General features: G+C 45.8%; 1 protein-coding gene across 1 annotated transcript in view; it reads right to left on the reverse strand.

The window, feature by feature from the left end:
• The window catches only part of LOC147729881 (uncharacterized), a 166,950-nt gene extending 140,202 nt beyond the window's left edge, over positions 1-26,748 (reverse strand). The window contains exon 1 of the mRNA XM_086954794.1: positions 26,616-26,748. Coding sequence (XP_086810920.1) covers positions 26,616-26,639 — 24 coding nt within the window. The 5' untranslated portion in view covers positions 26,640-26,748. The remainder of the gene's footprint in view (positions 1-26,615) is intronic.
• Between the last annotated feature and the right edge of the window lie 333 nt (positions 26,749-27,081).

A 27,081-nucleotide genomic window follows, 5' to 3' on the forward strand; every position in this document is an offset into this window, starting at 1 on the left:
CTATCTATCGCCCTCACTCTATCTATCGCCCTCACTCTATAGATCTATCGCCCTCACTCTATAGATCTATCGCCCTCACTCTATAGATCTATCGCCCTCTCTCTATAGATCTATCGCCCTCACTCTATAGATCTATCGCCCTCACTCTATAGATCTATCGCCCTCACTCTATAGATCTATCGCCCTCACTCTATAGATCTATCGCCCTCACTCTATAGATCTATCGCTCTCACTCTATAGATCTATGGCCCTCACTCTATCTATCGCCCTCACTCTATAGATCTATCGCCCTCACTCTATAGATCTATCGCCCTCACTCTATAGATCTATCGTCCTCGCTTTATCTATCGCCCTCACTTTATCTATCGCCCTCACTTTATCTATCGCCCTCACTTTATCTATCGCCCTCACTCTATCTATCGCCCTCACTCTATCTATCGCCCTCACTCTATCTATCGCCCTCACTCTATCTATCGCCCTCACTCTATCTATCGCCCTCACTCTATCTATCGCCCTCACTCTATCTATTGCCTTCACTCTATCTATCGCCTTCACTCTAACTATCGCCCTCACTCTATCTATCGCCCTCACTCTATAGATCTATCGCCCTCACTCTATAGATCTATCGCCCTCACTCTATAGATCTATCGCCCTCACTCTATAGATCTATCGCCCTCACTCTATAGATCTATCGCCCTCACTCTATAGATCTATCGCCCTCATTCTATAGATCCATCTCCCTCACTCTATAGATCTATCGCTCTCACTCTATAGATCTATCGCCCTCACTCTATAGATCTATCGCCCTCACTCTATAGATCCGTCTCCGGCACTCTATAGATCTATCGCCCTCACTCTATTGATCTATCGCCCTCACTCTATAGATCTATCGCCCTCACTCTATAGATCTATCGCCCTCACTCTATAGATCTATCGCCCTCACTCTATCTATCGCCCTCACTTTATCTATCTATCGCCCTCACTTTATCTATCTATCGCCCTCACTCTATCTATCTATCGCCCTCACTCTATCTATCGCCCTCACTCTATCTATCTATCTATCGCCCTCACTCTATCCATCTATCGCCTTCACTCTATCTATCTATCGCCCTCACTCTATCTATCTATCGCACAACAGCATCACTCAGGGGCACCACAGCATCACTTAGGAGCACCATAACATCCCTCAGGGGCACCACAACATCATTATGCTCTCCCACAGCATCACTGAACGCCACAGCATCACTTGTCGCCACCACAACATCACTCAGCACGTCCACAGCATCAATCTGTGCAACCATTCAACAACTGGTTCAAATATGTTCTCTCAATGTTTCAAGCTTTATTACAAATGTCACAAAAAGATCTTAATATTTCCCTTCTGTTCTTGGATTTTCGTCACAATAAAATACACTGAACATAATCTTCACACAAGTTATGTACAAAAATTTAAGCTATTGCCATTATAAATTACAATAACTTTTATTTAAGTATTAATTTTTAAATAAAATTAAAAGCCATTGTTATTTGTAATATCAATGCATCTAAGTCACGTAAATACAACACATATTGCATTACAAATGCTACAGGTGTCACATTTGCGAAAGTTAAAACTATTGGCATTGTAAATGACAAAGCTATTAATTTCGCTATTTTCAAAACCAACACATAAATACAAAATGTGTCATTTACAATACCAATAGCTCAAACTTTCCTAATGCGAGACCTATTGCATTGCAAATGCTTGTTTAAGATTATGCCTTGCCACTAAATCAGCTGCACTTAGAATTAAAAGTAATGTTATACCAGCAAATCAAAATGAAAAATTTAACACAGCATGTTGAAAGTATTTAACTTTGATTTGCCGGTGCAACATTACATTTAACTATGAATTCGTGTGATTTACTTTTACAACACTCGCTTAAAAAAAAGCGTGGCATCGTTTGATTTTGTTAGTAAACACGCACCCAAATAATTTCTTTAAATTGAAGTGATAGAATCTTGATTTACCCACATGTTTTGAAAGTCAATCACAGGCACTAAGAATTACAAGTACATCATGCCAGACTTGAGTGTTGACGTACACCAGTCATGTGTAAAATAGCCAAACAGGCGCCCTCGTAAAACAGCATTTAGCATTTGACTTTGGTCTTTACATGCACAGCAAATGTGACGAGATAAGAACAAGACTTACGGACCTGTTTACAGAAACAATTAAAAGCCTTTATTTAATCGTGTTTTGCAATTAAATCACATGCAATCAGAATTAAAAGTAATGTTGTACCGGCAAATCAAAATAAATGCAGTATGTTTAAAGTATTTAACTTTGACTTGCAGGTTCAAAATTACATTTAATTATGAATGCATGTGAATTACTTTTACAACATGCACTTAAACAAAAGCTTTGCATCTCTTTATTTTGTTGGTAGACACGCACCCAAATAAAGTATTTCAATTGAAGTGAGAGAAGTATGATTTAGACAGGTGTTTTGAAAGACAATTATGGCACTTAGAATTACAAGTTTATCATTCCAATGCTGGACCTCAGTGTTGATGTACATCAATCATGTGTGGAATGCGCTCGAATTACTTTTACAACATGAGTTTAAACAAAGGCTTTGCCTTGCGTGATTTTATTTGAAAACAGGCATCCAAATAAAGTCTTTGAATTGAAGTGATGGCAGTTTGATTTAGCCACATATTTTGAAAGCCAATGACGGGCACACAGAATTACAAGTATATCATACCGATGCCGGACCAGAGTGTTGACATACACCAATCATGTGTAAAATAGCTAACAAGGCACCATCTGAAAACAGCGTCTGCCATTTGACCTCGCTCTTTGAATGGACAGAAAATGGGACAAGATAAGAACAAGATTTACCGGTCTGTTTACAGATGAGCGTGGTGCAGCGAGTGAAAACACAAGCGCTCGTATAAATTGTGCTTTAATGTAGAAAAATGTTGTTCCTGGAACAAATCCTAAAATGGAAGGAGTTAAGGTATAGTGTAATTGGTTCATGCTCTCAGGAGGGCTAAACACAGAAGAGGAATGACAAATACATGCCATGGACAAATGGGGAGAAAGAATATGAGAGTGATGATGGAGACAGCACATAGGAAGTCTACGGACAGACTGAAGCCCACAAAGTATGTACAACATCTGTCTACGAGACAGCTCATGCGCAGTCTAGCCGAGACCAAAAAGAGTGGGTAGATTCAAAATTGTTAATCCCTATGGAGCAAGGTGTTATCAAGGAGAGCCACTGCACTGCAGAGCACTGCTTTAGCTTGTGGGACATAAAACATTAAAAATAAAAATAAAAAATCGATAGAGCAAAGTGGTGGTCTATATTGCTGTTTTGGAGATTTTTGCCCGTCTTTCGATACGGTTGATTGTGGCCTACTATAGTAAACCTTGAGAAATTGTGAAATACTGCACAAGCTTCTCTTGATTTTACAAGAAATGCATTGAGAGAATTGGGCACAAGTAGAAATATACACCAAAGGAACACTCTCTCGGAGACAAAGATCCAGAATGGCCTTAGGCAATGTTGTGTCTTGGCTCCACTACTGTTTTCCTTAGTTTTAGCCGACCTACCAAAACTATTAATCGTATCAAACAGCTTTAGCCCCAAAATGAATGGTTCTCACATTAGTTGTCTCATTTATGCACACAATTTGGTCATCATGGATTTGACAAAAATTGGACTGCAAAAAAAGTAGACGTTTTCTCAAATTATTGTAGACAGAAAAAAAATACATTTAGAGAAAACCAAAGTATTGCTATTTGGGGGAAAACAAAGTAAAGTTTAAGTGGTTCCTCGATAATATGGAAATTGAAGTAGTTAGCAGACATCAATATTTGGGAATGTGGTTTGTAAAATATGTGTTATGGAAAGACCATATCACAGCTTTACATGCAAAAGCCCTTTCTTCGGTCAGTGGCCATAAGACGTTTGCTAAAGTGTATGGAGGGCCCTCTTTAAGACCCATGTTAGCAGCCTATCAAGCAATCATTTGGCCACAATTTCAATACGGAGTTAAGGTGCTCTGCTTCAGTGAAATAAATTGGGATCTGGAGGAGGGTAGATGCTTAAAAAGATTATAGTCAGGGTGATTCCCCAAAAATGCCTACCCTTTATAAAAGGATTAATAGTAACAATGAAATATAAGCCATGATAGGAGACTATATTTTGTTCTCTGTCCAGCCGGACAGGGTATTTATTTTGAAGGGATCAAAAAATTAGTGGTTGTTAGGCACAGTCCTGTACCTTACTCAAGAAGGACAAACAACATACAAGGACAATTTTACAGGCAAATAGAGGAGCAAAACTGGCCACTTTTAACTCCGTGTTTGAATAGAAGAAATGCCAGGAAAGTGCTAGACACAACAAAATAAAACACAATGGTACAGTCGTGAAAGCACTATTTCGAGTCGACATTTCGGTCCCTTTTGCTCAATTATATGGGACCATCATCAGGACTTAGTTTTTAGAAAACATTTGCCTGCCTGCAATATTACACAAGCCTGTTGAGGAGGAAAATGGGGGAAAAAAGGGGGAAAGAAAAGCAGTAGCTAAGTTACTGACTGGTCCTTCAACAGAACTTGCACGCGCAATTGTAACACATTTTTTTTATTCGGAATAGGCTTAGCGTGCTCTAAGTGGCGTTTGCTATTTGTGCCTAAACCGGGCATACAAGAACTTGTGCAAAGGTGACAAGTGTGTATCACATTGTTCATAGCTAGAATGGCATTTCCTTCGTTGGTAACATTGCGGTTTTCATGGGTACGATTGCGTCGCACGTTCTAGATTTTAGGGCTGCATCTCTGACATCGTTGGATAAAATTAATAAAAATTCACTGGAGACCCATTCTGTGTCCATTCATACGTGCACTTACATACAGTGTTTTAAAGTGAGGGTGGGTGGCTTGCTTACCCTGCTATAGGGTTTTCGTGCTCACAGCTATTTAGATTAATCAGCAATTGGTTGGCCCGGGGTGGGAGAGAAGGGTGGGGCCGCGGTTTTAGGTGGTACCTGTGAGGTGAGGGGGAATGGAATGTTACTATATAACTACACGGGAATTTCTTCATGGGTGTGCTAAGGTATAAGGAAATGACCTGGGCGGCCGAGTGCTAGGCGTCCTGGTAAGTATCCTAGCTGAGACACCTCGACTTTTCTGGAAGGAGAAAGTCGAACCTTAGTAAGTCGGGGGAGTTATTGGAGATGGGGGGTTAGTTGGGGCCGAAATACATAACCACGGACATACCTGGTTTATTCAATTTGGTAGGTCTCCGAGGGCTGCGGTGCTTCGTTAGCCTCCGAGGGTGTCTCTGTGAAAGTTTACATGAGATATGCGATCAGTTTCCAGGCCGCTTAGCATTGCGGGCCAATTGGATGTCACGGGTTGGTGGCGGGCAAGGGCGCTTACCTATGGAGTGCTATGCCTCCGTGGGAAGATATCCATCGGGCGGGAACGGTGTCCGGTCCATCTGCTGCTGCTTAGATTGCAGTGTAGCCAGGTGCGGATTCGCTGGACTTAAGACGGCATATAGAAATAGAGGATGGATTACTTATTCCGTCGGCCATCTTAGAATGGGCATTAGGATTGGGATTATGCACGCCATCTTGGAACATGTTCAAGGGACAACGGACCTTTGGTGCTTATGTGATATTGTGATTCATGCTCAAGTGACAAAGGAATACTGGTACTTAATAACTATACAAGCCAATTAATAGAAAAAGAACAGTAAGTTAAAAACACGGAAATTATAGTTCTTTGCCATTTAGGTCTTATGCAGGTATACATACAACAATGGACAATGTTTCGATTCAACACTACATCAGGCTGTCAGAGTTAAAGTAGAGTTGTCCAATCTTCGGCTCTGTTGAGGCCATTCCTTATTGTATCGAATTGTATCATAGTCTTTAGTTCCTCTCTGTTCAGTAACTGAGAAATGTCTCCACCCCGAGGTGGCAGTTTCACGATTTTCAGAATTGTCCATTTTAAGTTGTTCTCATTGTGCCCCACTTCAGTAAAATGGTCCACCAGGGGGGCGTTAGCTGTTTTGCACCGTATTCGACATCTGTGCTGCCCAATGCGCGTCTTCACTTTTTGTGTAGTCTGACCAATATATAGTTTTGGGCAACAACATTGTATGGCATGAATTACATTCAACGAATTACAGTTGGAGAACAAACGTCTTTCAATCGTGGTGTTGTTGTGGGTGAATTTCTTTCCCTCCACCGAGTATTCACAGACATTACAACATCCACATTTTACATGGCCTATGAGGGGTGGGAGGCCCCAAGCAGCGTCTAGTGTAGCTCCCTGCGGTGTCTCTGGTAACGCTGCTCGGACTAGGTGATCTTTTAGATTTTTACTTTTGCGAAACGCAAAAAGGGGTCTCTCAATATTTAGCGAGCCAGCGTTGACTGTCGGCCAGTGTTTTAGGATTGATTTCTTGATTTTATTGGACACTGGGGAAAAAGTTGTGACGCAAGCAATTTTTCCATTTTGTTCTTTATTTCTGGGCGAAAGTAGATCCTCTCGTGGACAGTACCACGCTCGTCTCAGGGATTGCCTAATTATTCTTTTAGGGTATCCGCGGTCTTTCAGTTTGGTAGAGAGTATATTTGCCTCTCTAAAGTAGTCAGTTTTGTACGAACAATTTCGTCTGATCCTGAGAAACTGTGAGAATGGTAAAGAGTCTCTCAGGGCTCTTGGGTGGTTACTCCTATAGTAAAGGAGCGTATTCTTTGGATTCTTGTGAATCTTTGGGAGCGTGTACATTACAGGGCATCTTGGAGATTTCACGTTAAGAAAATTGTATTCTTTTTTACTCAGGATGCCTTCTGTGCAGGCTTGGCTTGTTATTTTAGAGATAACCTCTTGGATTTGTTTGGTAGGATTACCGGGTAGCCTCTGGTAATGGTCTATGTTATTTAATTGGCGGATAATTTCCGCCTTGTATGCTCCAATTTCCTAAATAACAATACCTCCACCTTTGTCTGCGCTTTTAATGACTACATCATTGTTGTTTTTCAATGTTTGTTTTTTTCTCTTCAAGTGTGATATTATAAGGAACAAAGAGTTTGCTATTCTGCAGGGTCGTTAAGTCCCGGAGTACTAGTTTCTCAAATGCTATGATCTCCGGAGGTATCATTGATGCTGACGGTGAAACTGTAGAAGGGGGCTTGAAAGGAGTAGTTGGGACGGTAGGCTGACTGGGATGTAATTGGAAAAAAGCCTTCAGACGGATTGTTCTGAAGAATCTTATATATAGATGAAATTTTTCTATTCTGGAACCAAACTACCGAAACATTGTTCAACTTTCTACACTAGTTGAATAACAACTGCTGCGGTCTGACATTTACTCTCAGCCACGACAGATCCTCTATACCATTTCATGACCTCACCATTTTCCATTCTGAACGCAAACTCCTGACTCGACTGTACCGAAAACCCACAGAGCGGAATACGCTCCTTTACTATAGGAGTAACCACCCAAGAGCCCTGAGAGACTCTTTACCATTCTCACAATTTCTCAGGATCAGACAAAATTGTTTGTACAAAACTGACTACTTTAGAGAGGCAAATATACTCTCTATCAAACTGAAAGACCGCGGATACCCTAAAGACTATGATACCATTCGATACAATAAGAAATGGCCTCAACAGAGCCGAAGATTGGACAACTCTACTTTAACTCTGACAGCCTGATGTAGTGTTGAATCGAAACATTGTCCATTGTTGTATGTATACCTGCATAGGACCTAAATGGCAAAGAACTATAATTTCCATGTTTTTAACTGACTGTTCTTTTTCTATTAATTGGCTTGTATAGTTATTAAGTACCAGTATTCCTTTGTCACTTGAGCACGAATCACAATATCACATAAGCACCAAAGGTCCGTTGTCCCTTGAACATGTTCCAAGATGGCGTGCATAATCCCAATCCTAATGCCCGTTCTAAAATGGCCGACGGAATAAGTAATCCGTCCTCTATTTCTATATGCCGTCTTAAGTCCAGCGAATCCGCACCTGGCTACACTGCAATCTAAACAGCCGCAGACGGACCGGACACCGTTCCCGCCCAATGGATATCTTTCCACGGAGGCATAGCACTCCATAGGTAAGCCCCCTCGCCCGCCACCAACCCGCGACATCCAATTGGCCCGCAATGCTAAGCGGCCCGGAGACTGATCCCATATCTCATGTAATGTTTCACAAAGACACCCGCGGAGGCTAACGAAGCACCGCAGCCCCCGGAGACCTACCGAATTGAATAAACCAGGTATGTCCGTTGTTATGTATTTCGGCCCCAACTAACCCCCCATCTCCAATAACTCCCACGACTTACTAAGGTTCGGCTTTCTCCTTCCAGAAAAGTCGAGGTGTCTCAGCTAGGATACTTACCAGGACGCCTAGCACTCGGCCGCCCAGGTAATTTCCTTATACCTTAGCACGCCCATTAAGAAATTCCTGCGTACTTATATACTAACATTCTATTCCCCCTCACCCCACAGGTACCACCTAAAACCGCGGCCCCATCCTTCTCTCCCACCCCGGGCCAACCAATTGCTGATTAATCTAAACAGCTGTGAGCACGAAAACCCTATAGCAGGGTAAGCAAGCCACCCACCCTCACTTTAAAACACTGTGTGTAAGTGCACGTATGAATGGACACAGAATGGATCTCCAGTGTATTTTTATTAATTTTATCCAACGATGTCAGAGATGCAGCCCTAAAATCTAGAACGTGCGACGCAATCGTACCCATGAAAACCGCAATGTTACCAACGAAGGAAATGCCATTCTAGCTAGGAACAATGTGATACACACTTGTCACCTTTGCACAAGTTCCTGTGTGCCCGGTTTAGGCACAAATAGCAAACACCACTTAGAGCATGCTAAGCCTATTCCGAATAAAAAAATGTGTTACAATTGCGCGTGCAAGTTCTGTTGAAGGACCAGTCAGTAACTTAGCTACTGCTTTTCTTTCCCCCTTTTTTCCCCCATTTTCCTCCTCAACAGGCTTGTGTAATATTGCAGGCAGGCAAATGTTTTCTAAAAACTAAGTCCTGATGATGGTCCCATATAATTGAGCAAAAGGGACCGAAATGTCGACTCGAAATAGTGCTTTCACGACTGTACCATTGTGTTTTATTTTGTTGTGTCTAGCACTTTCCTGGCATTTCTTCTATTCAAACACGGAGTTAAAAGTGGCCAGTTTTGCTCCTCTATTTGCCTGTAAAATTGTCCTTATATGTTGTTTGTCCTTCTTGAGTAAGGTACAGGACTGTGCCTAATAACCACTCATTTTTTGATCCCTTCAAAATAAATACCCTGTCCGGCTGGACAGAGAACAAAATATAGTCTCCTATCATGGCCTATATTTCATTGTTACTATTAATCCTGATAAGCTAAGGACCCTTGTCCCTTATAGCATACCTTCCCACAGTCCGCAGCTAACTGTTTGGGTTCCCTTGTTTGAAATTATATACCCTTTATAAAAGGCATATTATGAATAGTGAATTAAAATGGGCAACATTTGCTAAGGCAAGGTTTATTGTTATGTGTAATAGCAGGGGTGAGGAATTTAACCACATCAGCGAGGCGCTGATTCCTGCGCTGTGCTGAACGTTCTAATGAGCCAACGGGCTAATGACGGAACGGTTCCGTCATGAGCACAGGCCAACCGACGCTCATGACGGAACCGTTCCGTCATGAGCATCGAAGGGGTTAATAAAATATCTACTTGTTCATGGGATAGGTTGCTTCATAAATCTATTTGTTCTGTAAAAAAATCCACTTGACCCTATTATGTCACGTAGTGCAGCGACAAAATATGGCAGCACTCTTATTATATAAAAGTTCCGATATTAGCCTTTCTGAATATGCCAGAGCTCATACTGTAGTAGCGTTTGAATTCTAGCAATTTTCTTACTTTGCCACTTTTCTACAGATCTACATAATCGGGCTGGAGGTAGTGTTAGGCACTAGTTCCAGGTTTGGAATGCACTTTAGGGGTCTCTGCAAACCTACTAAATTACATGTTTTTGGTGATTTTGCCAACTCTTCTCTAATCTTTCCCATACTGAGAAAGGCTAGAAATGTACTCCTAACAATGACAGAAGTAAAACATCTTCCAGGGTTGGGGAAAAAAGTAGTTGGAGGGAAAGTGAATTTGTAAACGCTCAACAGATTTACGCATGAGCAAATCTACACATGCATATTTGCTCATGCTAAAAAGCAGTTCACAAATATTTCCTAGGAGTGCGAATTCCTGGCCTATTCCTTTAAATTCTTGTGAATTCATAAAAGCTGTAAATCTGCACGAATGCAAGGGCATAAACCATGAGGGAAATGTTTCTTTAAGAATTGGGCCCCTAATTAGGTCTGAAGTTAACCAAGTTCTTTTGTTTTTATTAAAGGAGTAGAGTGGGGTAGATTGGGGCAGAGTGGGGTAGACTGGAGTGGGATGGGGTAGACTGGAGTGGGATGAGGTAGATTGGAGTGGGATGGGGTAGACTGTAGTTTTGTGGAGTGGGTTAGAGTGGAATCGGACAGACTGGATCAGAGAGGAGTCCATCCAGGTTTGCAAGACACAGAAAAAAAAAAGATTTGATAGAAAGAGTCAAGGTTTATTGTCTTACACCTTACACGGTTACCAGTAGGGAGCCCTGTGAGTTGTTTTGAGGCAGGAAACCCAACACCATGGTGTCGCCCTCGTGGGTTAGAAATGACAATGAAAGGGTGCTAGTGTGTGTGAGAAGGGCGAATGGTAGGCATATCAGCAGGCAAAGGTATGGAAAAATAAACAAAAGTTTGATAAACGTAAAGCGGTGCAATCCACTGCGGTGTGTGTTGGGGATGTGGTAAAGGTGAAACTTCCACAGAAAAGTGGGACCTTACACTTTTCCTCTCCTTATCCGGCTGTGGATGTATTTCTTAATTTGGTTAAATTGAGTGATAACTACATTTGGAATCTGAATAGAATTGTGGTAATGCGTACGAAGGTGAAAGAAAATGGTGGTTCTAAAGACTATGGCAAAGAAAGGGGGCCAAGACTTAGTTAACGCAATAGAGTCCCTTCCAAATTCATGAGAGATTATGTTTAAATATATAAGGGTCGAGACCATTGAATCTTTTTTATCTATGCAATACGTTTTTGAGTGTCACTTGGCATTTATATTATATGTGTGTTCTATAAGTAGAGTTTGTGGTTTATTAGGTCTCGCCTCTCAATGCGCATGCACATTGAGCGGAGCAAGACTATAGGGGCTTAAACAGACCTTACCTAGACTGGTGATTTGATGCTGTGCCCGTGCGCTTTTAGGTCAATGCGCAAGCGCAAGCGCATTGACCTAAAATGCGCGTGCACAGCATCAAATCGCCAGCCATCTGTTGCCCAGCTTGTTGCCTCTCCACCCCCTGCAGCATCAAAGGCTTTCACGGCCGGCCTGCCGGCCGTGCTTTCAGTTTCAGTTTGGGCCGTGTCTCCTTATTGAACTTGTTTAACTTGTTTTCCTTCCGAACTGGCCTCCACATTGTTTAACAATGCGTGAGACACCTCCAGTTACTTGCCTCGTAGTAACTACGTCACAGGGTTTCCTCTTTCACTCACTCTGTGCCCGGGGCTCTTCTCTCCTGAATGGAATCAACTGCCACATGGATTTAACTGCCATTCAATGTTCGTTCATCCAATATTGTTTATTTAGTAGAAGCCTGCATCCGAACATGCACCATAATTTTCTGACCGATTTTCTGTTTTGGACGTTCCTCGTTTTCAACCGAACACTTGTTTAAATTTTCTGTTTCGGACGGATCTCATTTTCTTCTGTATTCTTCACAAAAGTATGTACTTCAAAATTGCACTGTGCCTTACCCTTTCATCCAACACCATGGGTTCCATTGCTGAGGCTTTGAGCAGCTCATCGCCATTAATTGTAATAGTTTCCGCTCACACGCTAGTCTAAGTTAAGCTTTGTATTGCATGTAATGCCCCAGCTGAACACTGAGAGCAGCACATAAGCAACTCTCTCCAGTGCCGTACACACGTATAATGTCCACATTTTAACATAACATCGTAATACCATTTGGAATGTACAGCATGGTATAGTTAAGGAAAAGCACATGGGACAATAAGTGAATAATAGCACATGCTATAATCGACAACACCCCCGCCCACCCATTTTTTCGTTGTGCTAAAGTGCACCACAGTTTTAAATAATTTGTCGATCCACCCCATACAGAGCCCACGACAGACGCCGTGAAACCACAAGCCGTGCCTGTGCATCCCCAATTCTTCTCCCAGCAGCTGTTTAAACTATAAGGACAAGGCACTGGGAACATTCCTCCCCCTTCTAAACTCTTTAAGCAGCTTTCCCACTCACTAGCATTCATGTAGCATTACTTAAATCAGCACATGTACCTTTTATTTTGTCAGCAGGTTAATTGTTGCATTTCCGAAATCCAGAAAAAAACAGTATGAGAGCGAGCGAGTTAGGTTCAGGTATTTGGCAGTTGATACTTCCCAATGTAAATACTTGGGTCTTATTTATAAGAATATGAAACCTATGGTCCTTCTCTTCCTTCTTTGATTCTCTACGGATCCAATCGTCAAACAGTATATATTCTTAGGCATTTCCAAACAGATTTTAGTCTCCTCCATGCATCTGACAATTGTCTTCTTTGAGCCTGCGCTATAATTGCTTTTTTACGTTTTTTTGCAACGTTTGTTTTATTACTTTTTGTACACTGCATATACGTGGCTGTTTATACATATATGACCTGAATTTTAAAATAATCTCACAGTGTATTTTATTAAATGATTTCACTGACACGCATATCTTTGTAGATTCCTGTAAACTATTTTTTAAAGGCTTTTTGAAAAGTGGAAAAAAAACTCTTCCCCCCTCCCATCTTCCCTCTCTCCTCAACATCCCCTCCTCCCTCTCTTCTCACTCTCCCCTCACTCTCTCCCCTTTATCCCCTCTCCTCTCTCTCTCCCCTCCCTCTACACCCTCACACTCTTCCCTCATTCCTCACCTCTACCCTCACTCCCATCTTCTCCCACTCCCCTCACTCTCTCACTCTCACATCTCTATACTCACTCTCTCCCCTTTCTCCACTCTCTCTACTCTCCTCTCTGTATCCTCTCCCCCTCTCTCATCACTCTCCCCTCTCTCTCCTCACTCTCCATCTTTCTCTCCTCCCTCTAACCTCTCCTCACTCTCCCCTGTCCTCACTCTCCCCTCTCCTCACTATCTATTTGAATAATCAGCACTAAGTCCTTTAAAACGAACGCACATTTGTCAGACCATTCCTAGCAGCCATTTCCTAAAATTATTTGAAAAAAGTCACACTATTCCAAGAGCTACTTTTGCGACCTTCCTCCCAGTTAATTAATACATCCTGTAGTGGATGATACTTTCTTTTTTACAATCAAGATCAAATACAAAACGTGCACTGCTGCTGAGGTCTCACCCTCACTCAGCCTCACACCCTCACCCTCACACACCCTCACCCTCACACCCCCTCACTCACCCTCACCCTCACACACTCACACATCCACTCACCCTCACCCTCACACCCCCTCACCCTCACACCCCTCAGTGCTACAACACATATTGTGTTACAATAGGCGTCACATTTGTGAAAGATAAAACTATTGGCATTGTAAATTACAAAGCTATTAATTTCGCTATTTTAAAAACAAGCACATAAATAAAAAATGTGTCCTTTACAATATCTGTAGGAAGGTACATCCTGACTATGGTTGCCCCCAACTTTTTGCCCTGTGTTTTAGCTGGTTTTGGACATAGTCGACCTGGGACCCTGCCAATCAGGACCCCAGGCCTACTGCTCTCTCTTAAAAATGGATTCCATGTACCCTAGGTGCATTTCCAATTGGTACTGGGCCACCCTATCAGACCCTGTAACTCAGGGCATGGGTGTACCCAGGGCTGCCAGGGGCTGCAGCATGTATTATGCCACCCCTGGCTGGCCTCCTAAATTTGACACAACTGGCTGCATGACAGCTGGGGCAAAGTCGTGTAATCACCCTTTGCTGTAGGTGTAGTATACCTATACCTAACCCTAAAAATGGACACACAGATTCCTATCAGTCACTCCTATGGCAGGCCTTGACAATCCTGAAGGCAGAGTGCTTGGAATCGTGTGAGATGGTGCTCTGGCATGAGCTGAGCCCGTCTGCAGCTTGCGGAACCAAGTCCTAATAGCTGTTCCATGATATCGCATACCATATACTCTTAAGTGCATTATAATCCTCGCGGTTAAATGCTAACTTTGGTATTGCTTTATCAAAACATGTCGAGTAAGGTGTCATACGAATTGGAATACTAACCCCTCGCCAATTCTGGCGACGGGGTTAGCATTCCACCCTTCTAGAGGGACACGACATGTATGTAACTGTGAACTCCGGTTAAAGTTAACTGAAGCCTCAGCTCCACAAAATGGATGCTGCCCCCACAGACACGAGTCTGACCCCCTGCAGCTGGGAGTCCTTCCAGCGAGGGGAGCCTGGACAAAGGGTTTCCTGTCAGGGGCGGTGCTAGCACCGTCCCAGACATGGTTTTGTGTATCCTGGGTAGGCAGGGCTTTACAGGAAGGTGACTGCTGAGTGGCACCCCGGTGCTCACTACGCATAGGCCGGTCTGAACCAGTTCCAGGGGCACACCAGCCCCTGGCCTGGGGAAGTCCGGCATGGCAGAGAGGTGTAACCACCCCCCTCCTGGTCCCACCCATAGGCAGGACCTAGTCACCGGGTCAGCCCCCTTTTTTAGTATAAAGTTGGGAGCGGGCCCCCTGTTAAAATTAGATCATCTTTGGAATCAAGACACGACTTTCTGCGAAAGGACTTCAAGATTTCTTCATCAAGATTCTCCCTTGTGGCTAAGGAGTAGTCACCCTGCATCCGCAGGCACCATCCTAAAGAACACTGCGGTCTGCTGCAAGTCCTTCATCACGAATCCGACGACCCAGCTCGACGAGACCCGGCTTCCCTGGCACCTCTGACCTCTACTCACCTCTACAGCAAAGCTGAGAACCGTGAGTGCGACGAGACCTCGAGGGACCGACGATCGCCAAGACTGCACGACATCTTTACTACAAGCCCACCGTGTCCTCCACTGGTGAGTGCTTTGGGGTCCGAGAAGCCCCGACCCTGCGCAGCTCCAGCACCCAAGGTCAGCCTCCCTGCATCTCCACGATCTGCGTGGGGCCCTTCTGCTGTTTACTGTGCACCGCGTTGTTTGGCTACTAGCCGGCTGGCTTGTGGCCTTCTGAACGACGCCCGACAACATCACTGCTGCTGGTCTGGTTGCTCCAGACTGGCCCTTGCTTCCTTCTTGAAGAGAGGCACCCCGGACCCTCCTGGTCCACTCCAGACGCCATTTTAGGTCCACCGCGTGGGCTTGAATTTGCCATGGCTTTGTTGCCCAATCCTGGGTCCAGCGACGCCGACAGCTTCCATCTTCGTGGGACAGCTCGATCCTCCTTCCTGGTCGCCGACAACGCCTCCTGGTCCGTGTGATCTCTGAGCACAGCGTCACCCACACGCCTTGTCGAGGTGGCTACCATCCGGTGCCCTCCTGGTGCCCACTGACTACTGGCTAGTAGTCTCGAACTTGGTCCCCTCTGCTTTCAGGTGTCATCTTCCATCGATCCAGGCTTGGATCCACCGAACTTTCTTCACTGGTCGCCTGCCAGCAACTTCTTTCTTCCAGGCTCCTGGTCCGTCAACGAGGATTCCCGACGTCCTTTGAGTCCTATGCAGCTGCAGCCCCTGGGCTAGGTAACTTCGGCATTTCGGTGCCCCAGCATAGCCTCAGTATCCAAGGGTCAGAATCTACTTTTGTTTTCCTCCTACCAAATCGGGTTCGCCCGAGAACACTAACTTTGCAATTCCTAGCTACCATAGACTTTGTCCCGCATCTCGCGTGAGAGTGCACACACTGCACCCGAGTCCCCTGGGTCTCCTAGGAGTAATCTAACGATTCTATAGTCAAGTCCTAGCGATTCCAAAGGCTATTAGTACTGTACTTACCTGCTAGTAATTTTGCATTCCACTTTCCAAGTATATGGTTTTCCGTGCCCCTCGGGCATTTGTATATTGTAGGAGAGTAGGGTCTGCTATCCTATGGTCACCCCAATTTTTGCTTTTTGCTTCACTGGTTTTCGACTTACTGAGGCTGTGGGCCTGCTAATCAGACCCCCAGCCTGCTGTTCTCTCTCTAAATTTATAATACATGTGCTATAGGTACATACCACAATTGGAAATGGACTCCTTGTCAGCCCCTGTACCATGCACTATAGGTGCTCAGGGCATAGGTGCCACCAAGGCCTACCAGGGGCTGAAGCATAGCTTTTGCCACCCCTGGCTGGTTCTTAAATTGACACAACTGGCTGATCACTCAGCTGGGGCAAGTGGGTGTAATCACCCCTTGCTTAGATATAGTATACCTATATCTAAACCTATATCTGGACACATATATAGCCTGTAAGCCACTCCTATGGAAGGCCTCATCAATCCTGGAGGCAGAGTGCGTGGTTTTATGTGAGATGGAGCTCTGGCATGAGCTGAGCCTGTCTGCAGCTGTCGGGAACAACTCCCTAAGCTGATCCGGGATAATGCCATACCATATACTCTTAAGCGCCTTATAATCCTCGCGGTTATATAGCAACTTTGGTTTGGCTTTATCAAAACATGTCGTGTAAGGTGTCATACGAATTGGAATACTACCCCCTCGCCAGTTCTGGCGACGGGGGTAGCATTCCACCCTTCTAGAGGGATAAGACATGTTACTTTACTGAAACGCGGTTGATTTAAAATGAGCCTCAGATCCACAAAATGGATGCCCCTGCCACAGACACGGGTCTGGCCTCCTGCTGCTGACCGAAACTCGGCAGAGGAGGCCTGGACAAAGAGTTTCCTGTCACAGGGCGGTGTCAAACCACCCCAGACAGGAGATAGTGGATTGGAGTAGGGAGGTTTCAAAGAAACCAGACACTGCCTGGGGAGCACAAGGCTGCCCCTTGCATAATCCGGCCAAACCGGTTCTGGGGCCTTCCAGCCCCCGTCCCAGCGCGGCCTGGATCAAAGGAAAGGGGTGTAACCACCCCCTTCCTGGGTCCCACCCATAGGAGGGGACCTAGCAGGATGTCCAACCCCCCAGATTCGAATAAGAGGGGGAGCAGTGCCAATGCAACTCAGATCATCCTGAAGAAACATAAGAAACTAATTCTGGACCCTTCGACTTTCTACTCGACCTTAGAAGACTGAAGAATCTCCCTTGTGGTCAAGGAGTGACCACCCTGTGCAAACAGGCAACATCCAGCCCTCGACCCTTGCTTTGTTGCAGTTCCCGCCGGAACTCGAGCGACAGAGATCGACGAGATCAAGCATGCCTGCCTTCCCCCTGCCCGATCCACAGTCCCTGCAGAGCTGAGACCAGTGGAGGCGACCGGAAGCGTGGGGCACGCCATCTTGAAAAGGCCACGAGACGCTGACCGTGCAGCCCACGAGTGATCCTCGAAGCTGTGCACCGGGGTTTGAGAAGCCCCAACCCCGAGCTCCACTTGCACCAAAGCTCACCCCTCCACACTCGACGAGTGCTGCGTGGGGCCCTTCTGCTTGTGTGCGCTCGACGCGTTGGCCCGGTCACTTGCCAGCTGGCTTGTGGCCCCTGTGCCGACGAAACTTGAAATACGACTTGCTTTTCTGGTTGCTCCAGATCTGCACCAGCTCCTGTGAAAAGGAGCCCCCACTCTGACCCTCCTGGTCCGAGTGATAAGCAATCTCCCGGTTCCGCGTGGATTGCTTTTGCCAAGTGCTGTTTGCTGCAATCTTGAAGCCGACGGTGCTGACGGCGAGAGCCTACGTGGGACAGATCGTGACCTGCTCCTGGACGTCGCAGATGCCCCAGAGCCCACGTGACAGCGGAGAGAAGCCTATCGACAACCACCTGATTGCGCCCGACATTGCCTGGTTCCGTCCTGGTTCCACCCTGGTCACTGCTGAGTGACCCAGACTCTGTCCCCTCTGCTTTCAGGTACTTTTCTACTTCGATCCACCCTTGGATCGCACCGGACACTTCTGCTTCACAGCGCCTGCAGCTGCAACAGCTTCAAGCACCAAGAACCTGCGTGACAGAACCCGACGCCACTTCGACCCTGTGCACCCACGGCCTGTGGGTGAGGTAACTTTGCAACGCCGGTGTTCTTACACTGGTACACACCTCTAGGGTCTGTGTCTAAAGTTTTGTTCCTCTAGGTTCAGCGGAAGTATCATTTAATTCACTTTATCCAACTTTTACGCACCATTGACTTTGCATTGGTGCGAGCCGCACTTTCCGTGCTGCACCCGTCTCCTGTGGGCTACTCCCGACTTCAGCATTGCTAGTCCTGACTGCTCCCAGCGAATCTCTAGGCCCTAGGCCTAACCATTGTTCGATAAGTGTTCCTTATACCACTTTTTTAGTATATGGTTTGAGTGGCCACCCGCCCTCATCCATAATTGTGCAACTTTATATGTTTTACTGTGCTTTTGATTTAACGCTTGTGCCCCTTTCCTCATAAAGAGTACTGGGGAGTAATTTAGAAATAAATACATATATTTTTACAATATATACTTGTGTGGTGTCCTTTCATTTGATTACAGGATTGTATGTGGTAAAACAGCTCGCTTAACACGACCTCTTAAGTTAAGCCTTTAAGGCTACTTAGTCCATGCTACCACTAGGATAGCTTGTCTAACAAGGTTGACTTACAACCTGACATCTTTGGGGTTTGTTTGGACTGATACCCAGTGGTTCCAGAATTGGAAACACTACATATATACTGTGCTAACTTAAGTATTTTTGTAAGAGTTTTGGTTTGTGCTTAGTACCCTGTCCTCATAAAGAGTACAGGGCTGTTGTGATCTTTAATAAATAACTGTTTATTTTCATAACACTTGTGTGGTGTCCTTTCACTTGGTGTTCAAGGGGTATATGTGTGGTAAACAGCTGGCTTAACACGCCCTCTCGAGTCTTTAGCCTTAGACTGCTCGTATCCACGCTACTAGGATAGCTGGTCTATAAGGTTGACTTACAACCAATCATCAATAAGGGTTGCTGGACTGATACATAGTGTTCACTAGAATAGTGAGCACTGCATATCAGGCCACCTTCTCACATTGGTGGCAGCGGTTGGGATTTGAGCTTGCTGTTGTTTTGCCACACGTATCCTAAGAATATCTTGTTGAAAGATCACATAAGTACTGTTAGTACATATAACTAAGCTTAGAATACTCTGAGTTCTACTGAACCAGCTGTTGCAGCTCCTCAAGGCCTAGCACACCTTGGCTACAACTCTTAGCAAGGGATCAGTAGGTAAACACATAGTGTAGGTAGGTGCATCACTTACACCACACTAGAATCAGCATGTCAGACAAAGGAGGAAACTCTGAGTATCCCCTTGTGTCAGTGGACCCTCCACAGGTCCTTACTTCAAAATATGCTGCTCTTAGCTTCCATGAGATGAGACAGGTGTGTACTCTCAGGAAACTAAAACAGGGGTCTAACCCCACCACTTCCTTTCTGATTGGTCTCTTAGAGGCTTATGATGCCAGTAGGGCTGGTAACCCATACCCTTCTAATCCAGAAGGAAGTTTGCCCTCCTTACAGGGACCCTTTGATAGCCAGGAACATCCCCTCCAGGAAGCAGATGATGCTGAGGATGAGGATGAGGACCAGTTGTCAGGGGATGAGGCAGATAAGGGACAGGTAGAAGTCAGCAGACTAACCAGGTCCAACTTAAGCAGACATGAGATTGGTACTAGGGGACCCCTGGGCCCACTCTCAGGTCAGCTTAACATTGGGAATGGACGAGTTAGGTCTCTATCAAGAGGCTCTAACAGATCCTTTCGAACCAATGGCTCTCTCAACTCTTCTCACAGAGGGATGTCTTCCCCTAAGAGGAGAGTGTATGAAGCTGAAGAAAGGGCAGTCAAACTGAGGATTGAAAGGGAAGAACTTGCCCTGGCCAAAGAGAGACTTGCCCTTGCTAGAGAGCAAGAATTATGTGGGCTACAGCCCACTGGTGGCAGCAATAAACCTAGCAATAGGGAAAGGAGTTTTGATACAAAGCACCTGAATAAGATAGTGCCCCCCTTTAAAGAAGGGGATGACATCCACAAATGGATTACTGCTTTGGAGAGAGCCTGCACTGTGCAGGGTGTTCCCCAAAGTAAGTGGGCAGCTATCTTGTGGCTCTCCTTTGATGGTAAAGGTAGAGATAAGCTCCTCACCACAAGGGTGGAGGATGCTAACAATTACCAAATCTTGAAGAATACACTGGTTGATGGGTTTGGTTTAACCAATGAACAATACAGGATGCTGTTCAGAGACACCCAGAAAACTCAGTCTCAAGATTGGACTGACTTTGTTGATTGTGCCACTAAGGCTTTTGAAGGCTGGCTACTGGGTAGTAAGGTTACTGATTTTAAAGGATTGTATAGTCTGATTATGAGGGAGCAAATCTTAAATAATTGTCAGAACCAGCTATTACATCAGCACCTGGTAGACTCTGAGTTGACCTCTCCACAGGAATTGGGTAAGAGGGCAGACAAATGGGTCAGAACCAGGGTTAGGCCTAAAAACCAGGGTGGTGACCAGAAAAAGGAATCAACCAAGCCTCAAGAGAAGGGTGGGGATAAATCCACAGAGAAGACTTCCCAAGGGCCCCAAAACTCCAACAAGGGTGGTGGGTCCCAGAACACTCCTGCAGAACAGAAGAAACCTTATTGCCATACCTGTAAACAGGTGGGTCATTACAAAAGTGATGCCAGTTGCCCTAAAAATGGTAATAAGGGAAATATACCCCCAGGTAATACTCCTAAACCTCCTGTTACCACTAGTGGTAATCCCCCAGGTGGTGGGAGTGCCCCCAAGAATGTGGTGGGCATTACTTTGGGCAATCAGGAGGACTATGGCCTAGCCAGGTTCCCTGACCACACTCTTGTCTGTGAGACTGGCATGGGGTTTGCCAACTTCACTACTGGACCCCACATTTTGGGAAAGTATAGACAAGAAGTTTTAGTGAATGGTCAGAAAGTTGAGGCATTCAGAGACACAGGGGCCAGCCTCACCATGGTGAGTGACCATCTGGTCCCCTCTGCTCAACTGACCCCTGGTTTTACTTATCAGGTGACAGACATTCATGGAGTGAAGAGAAGGCATCCCATGGCAGTAGTCAAGCTCAGTTGGGGTAATGTCACAGGGCCCATGAGAGTGGCAGTGACAGATAACCTACCTGTAGATTGCTTACTGGGGAATTACCTGGAACTCTCAGCATGGGCTGAGGTGGAGCAAGAAACTCACTCCAGAATGATAGGCCTATCCAGACAGGTTAGTGGGGCAGTAATAGCTACAGCCCCAGTCCAAGCACCATTCCTCCCTGAAAAGGTTGGAAGGGCAGTGGTAGCCACTGCCCAGGCTCAGACAGACTTTCCAGAACAGGATAGGAGGGCTGTGACAGTCACAGCCCAAACACAAACTGAGTGCCCTCCTGAAAAGTTGGCAAGGTTGAAATGGTCTCAGCCTCTACTCAGACAGATAGTGAGGTTGTGAAGCCTGAAACAATGGATCACTCCACTCAAACAGAGAGCATTGAGGAGGAAGAAGAGTCTTCCCCCTCCCAGACACTAGGTGAGAGCCAGCCTCCTCAGGGAACTGGCTCTACCCCTGTTGAGGGAACTGCCCCAGAGGTAGTCAGGCCTAGCCTGGCAGAGCCCCTGATGGTAGTGGACCCTTCCCAGGTGGGACCCGGTCTGGAGCAGGTAACCTGCACCTCTCTACCCTGTCTCAGTCTGCCCAGGGCTGAAGAGATCAGGGAGGCCAGTGGTGGACCCAAAAGGGCCCCCTGTCCAAAAGAACCCCTTAATCAGCAGATTAGGATCACTGAAGCTGGTAAACCTAGCCAAGTGAAAATAGAACAGACTCCTGAGGGATCCCCCTTAAAAGTAGTTAGGGAACTCCCCCAGCTGGACACTGTTGGGCACAGCCAAACATGGGGCCTAAAAACCCCAGACCTGACCTGTCCCTCCAGTAAGCCAAACAGAGGGACTCAGCCTCCAGCTTTAGGTAGCCAGAGGCTGACCCTGAGAGCTCAGTGCATCTCAGCTAAAGAAAGAAAGGCACACATGATGGATGGTGATTGGAGGAAGTTGAGCCCAAAGGTAGAGGAGCCTCACTTCAGTACTCCATCCCAGCATCAGCCTTCTTCTTTCCCAAGACACACCAGAGACAGAGATTCCCTATGGTGGAGACCCTCAGATACCCTTAGGGTGAGGGGTTGCCTAGTGGACCATGACACAGGGGGAAACCAAGCCAGAGCTGGTCCTTCCTTATATGGCCACTTAGGTAATAGAGGCTTACCTGGACAAGGATAGCCTTATCTCCCTTCGTTTGGGGGGGGGGGTTGTGTAGGAAGGTACATCCTGACTATGGTTGCCCCCAACTTTTTGCCCTGTGTTTTAGCTGGTTTTGGACATAGTCGACCTGGGACCCTGCCAATCAGGACCCCAGGCCTACTGCTCTCTCTTAAAAATGGATTCCATGTACCCTAGGTGCATTTCCAATTGGTACTGGGCCACCCTATCAGACCCTGTAACTCAGGGCATGGGTGTACCCAGGGCTGCAGCATGTATTATGCCACCCCTGGCTGGCCTCCTAAATTTGACACAACTGGCTGCATGACAGCTGGGGCAAAGTCGTGTAATCACCCTTTGCTGTAGGTGTAGTATACCTATACCTAACCCTAAAAATGGACACACAGATTCCTATCAGTCACTCCTATGGCAGGCCTTGACAATCCTGAAGGCAGAGTGCTTGGAATCGTGTGAGATGGTGCTCTGGCATGAGCTGAGCCCGTCTGCAACTTGCGGAACCAAGTCCTAATAGCTGTTCCATGATATCGCATACCATATACTCTTAAGTGCATTATAATCCTCGCGGTTAAATGCTAACTTTGGTATTGCTTTATCAAAACATGTCGAGTAAGGTGTCATACGAATTGGAATACTAACCCCTCGCCAATTCTGGCGACGGGGTTAGCATTCCACCCTTCTAGAGGGACACGACATGTATGTAACTGTGAACCCCGGTTAAAGTTAACTGAAGCCTCAGCTCCACAAAATGGATGCTGCCCCCACAGACACGAGTCTGACCCCCTGCAGCTGGGAGTCCTTCCAGCGAGGGGAGCCTGGACAAAGGGTTTCCTGTCAGGGGCGGTGCTAGCACCGTCCCAGACATGGTTTTGTGTATCCTGGGTAGGCAGGGCTTTACAGGAAGGTGACTGCTGAGTGGCACCCCGGTGCTCACTACGCATAGGCCGGTCTGAACCAGTTCCAGGGGCACACCAGCCCCTGGCCTGGGGAAGTCCGGCATGGCAGAGGGGTGTAACCACCCCCCTCCTGGTCCCACCCATAGGCAGGACCTAGTCACCGGGTCAGCCCCCTTTTTTAGTATAAAGTTGGGAGCGGGCCCCCTGTTAAAATTAGATCATCTTTGGAATCAAGACACGACTTTCTGCGAAAGGACTTCAAGATTTCTTCATCAAGATTCTCCCTTGTGGCTAAGGAGTAGTCACCCTGCATCCGCAGGCACCATCCTAAAGAACACTGCGGTCTGCTGCAAGTCCTTCATCACGAATCCGACGACCCAGCTCGACGAGACCCGGCTTCCCTGGCACCTCTGACCTCTACTCACCTCTACAGCAAAGCTGAGAACCGTGAGTGCGACGAGACCTCGAGGGACCGACGATCGCCAAGACTGCACGACATCTTTACTACAAGCCCACCGTGTCCTCCACTGGTGAGTGCTTTGGGGTCCGAGAAGCCCCGACCCTGCGCAGCTCCAGCACCCAAGGTCAGCCTCCCTGCATCTCCACGATCTGCGTGGGGCCCTTCTGCTGTTTGCTGTGCACCGCGTTGTTTGGCTACTAGCCGGCTGGCTTGTGGCCTTCTGAACGACGCCCGACGACATCACTGCTGCTGGTCTGGTTGCTCCAGACTGGCCCTTGCTTCCTTCTTGAAGAGAGGCACCCCGGACCCTCCTGGTCCACTCCAGACGCCATTTTAGGTCCACCGCGTGGGCTTGAATTTGCCAAGGCTTTGTTGCCCAATCCTGGGTCCAGCGACGCCGACAGCTTCCATCTTCGTGGGACAGCTCGATCCTCCTTCCTGGTCGCCGACAACGCCTCCTGGTCCGTGTGATCTCTGAGCACAGCGTCACCCACACGCCTTGTCGAGGTGGCTACCATCCGGTGCCCTCCTGGTGCCCACTGACTACTGGCTAGTAGTCTCGAACTTGGTCCCCTCTGCTTTCAGGTGTCATCTTCCATCGATCCAGGCTTGGATCCACCGAACTTTCTTCACTGGTCGCCTGCCAGCAACTTCTTTCTTCCAGGCTCCTGGTCCGTCAACGAGGATTCCCGACGTCCTTTGAGTCCTATGCAGCTGCAGCCCCTGGGCTAGGTAACTTCGGCATTTCGGTGCCCCAGCATAGCCTCAGTATCCAAGGGTCAGAATCTACTTTCGTTTTCCTCCTACCAGGTCGGGTTCGCCCGAGAACACTAACTTTGCAATTCCTAGCTACCATAGACTTTGTCCCGCATCTCGCGTGAGAGTGCACACACTGCACCCGAGTCCCCTGGGTCTCCTAGGAGTAATCTAACGATTCTATAGTCAAGTCCTAGCGATTCCAAAGGCAATTAGTACTGTACTTACCTGCTAGTAATTTCGCATTCCACTTTCCAAGTATATGGTTTTCCGTGCCCCTCGGGCATTTGTATATACTGTGCTAACTTAAGTATTTTTGTAAGAGTTTTGGTTTGTGCTTAGTACCCTGTCCTCATAAAGAGTACAGGGCTGTTGTGATCTTTAATAAATAACTGTTTATTTTCATAACACTTGTGGGGTGTCCTTTCACTTGGTGTTCAAGGGGTATATGTGTGGTAAACAGCTGGCTTAATACGCCCTCTCGAGTCTTTAGCCTTAGACTGCTCGTATCCACGCTACTAGGATAGCTGGTCTATAAGGTTGACTTACAACCAATCATCAATAAGGGTTGCTGGACTGATACATAGTGTTCACTAGAATAGTGAGCACTGCATATCAGGCCACCTTCTCACAATATCAATAGCTCAAACTTTCCTAAAGCGAGACCTATTGCATTGCTGTGCTTCTCTCCCCTGCTGCTACTCCTGCTCTCTAGAGATGTGGCCTAACGACCAGAGCTGCCATCTAAGTCACGTAAATACAAAACATGTTGCATTCCAAATGCTATAGGTGTCACATTCGCGAAAGTTATAACTATTGGCATTGTAAATGAAAAAGCTATCAATTTAGCTATTTTAAAAACCAACAAATAAATAAAATGTTTGTCATTTACAAGACCAATAGCTCCAACTTTTCTAATGCGAGACCTATTGCATTTCCAATGCTTGTTTGTAATATGTGTGTATTATCTTATTCTAGTTTATTGGGGGGGTTTTGCAGGGAAGGAGGTGTGTAGTAACCCAATGTCATACTTGGTATTTAATGCGCCATGGCTTAGTGATTGGAATGGTGTGGAGAAACCTAGCATGTGAAACTTTGGGTGAGGTTGGACTGTAAGGGTTTCAGTGGACCTCCTGCGTTGAGTTGACTGGGACATGATTAATAAATTCCTCATTGGATCACATCTTTTTGGCAGCTTCATTGACATTACACATATTGTCAAAGATGCACCTAGATAGCAGGAGGGCAACATGCACCACCCTGCAAAACTATTAAAAAAATTCATAAACATAATAACAAATATAAATTGAAAACAGCACGACTGTAAAAAGGTAAAGTGTACAGCAAACGAAAAAATGTGCCTCACAATAGATCTACAGGAACGTTATAATTTCAATAGCAACCAACGAGTGAGGCAGAATTTGCAAACATGCTGCAGAATAAAAATGTGTGGTCATATAAAAAGAAGGTCAAGTTCAGCTAAGGGAATGAGAGGAAATATCGGGAGGGTATTCTCTCAAGAAAAAGGTGACAAAAAAGGAAAGTACAACTGAAGAAGAAGTAGAAAGAGGAGGGAGGAACAGTGATCGGTGGCCAAGGTATGAATTATAAAAAGTGAAGAAATAAATAATACCGAGCTAGTGGCAGTAAAAGGATCAAATATGGCTCGTGTTTCGGAAGAATCAATTTAGACAGCTGGGGGAATTATCCAACTGAAATCACCTGACAATAATTTTTTGAGAGTTTACTGTAAAGTGGGGCCCATTCAGTTAGTTGATAGACTTTTTCACCTGTTATGAGGGTCTGAACAAGATTCCAAGGAGAGGACTACCGTAAAAGTGAGGGAGGGCACGACGAGCATGCTGAAAGCTAAAATAAGCAAGCACAGCTATGACATATGCAATCTGACATTAAAATTCCCTCCGAGTACACTATTAATAATAGCAATAACGCACTAAATGGCTGCAATTCAATGATTAATAAATAACGTGCACCAGCGTCCTCCTTCTAAAAGCCACCCACTCTAGCCAATACAGTAACGCTCACCTTCTCTGAGCTCTGGCAGGACATTTCTCTCCGGAGTATGAAGCTGTCTTACCCTTGGAATAAAAATGCCCTGGTATTAACCCAGCAGCACCAGTCTGACCCACCACAACATGTGACCTCTCCCTACGTGCCTAATACCGGAAGTGTTTTACGTTCCCACGATATCAAATATACTGCGCATGCTCAGAAGTGAAGATACTAGCCTGTAACAGATACCGAAATCCAGCGAGACATATGTGCTCGGAAAGGAATGCCATGTCTTTAAGTGAGCATTTTAACGAATGATAAGCCTCGTATGCATTAGCTTGAAATTGTTCCTCGTTGTTATTGTTGTAGGCGGTAAAGTGATAAGAAATGTATGTTTCTTTTTAAATAAAAACTACAGGTGATGGACAGAATGCAGAACAATGTCATACAATCACCCCAGTACAGAGATCTGGGCCTAAATCCATCGTTTTTTTGCTCA

This window comes from Lissotriton vulgaris, chromosome 2_1 (genome assembly GCF_964263255.1).
Source record: "Lissotriton vulgaris chromosome 2_1, aLisVul1.2, whole genome shotgun sequence".
Taxonomy (NCBI): domain Eukaryota; kingdom Metazoa; phylum Chordata; class Amphibia; order Caudata; family Salamandridae; genus Lissotriton; species Lissotriton vulgaris.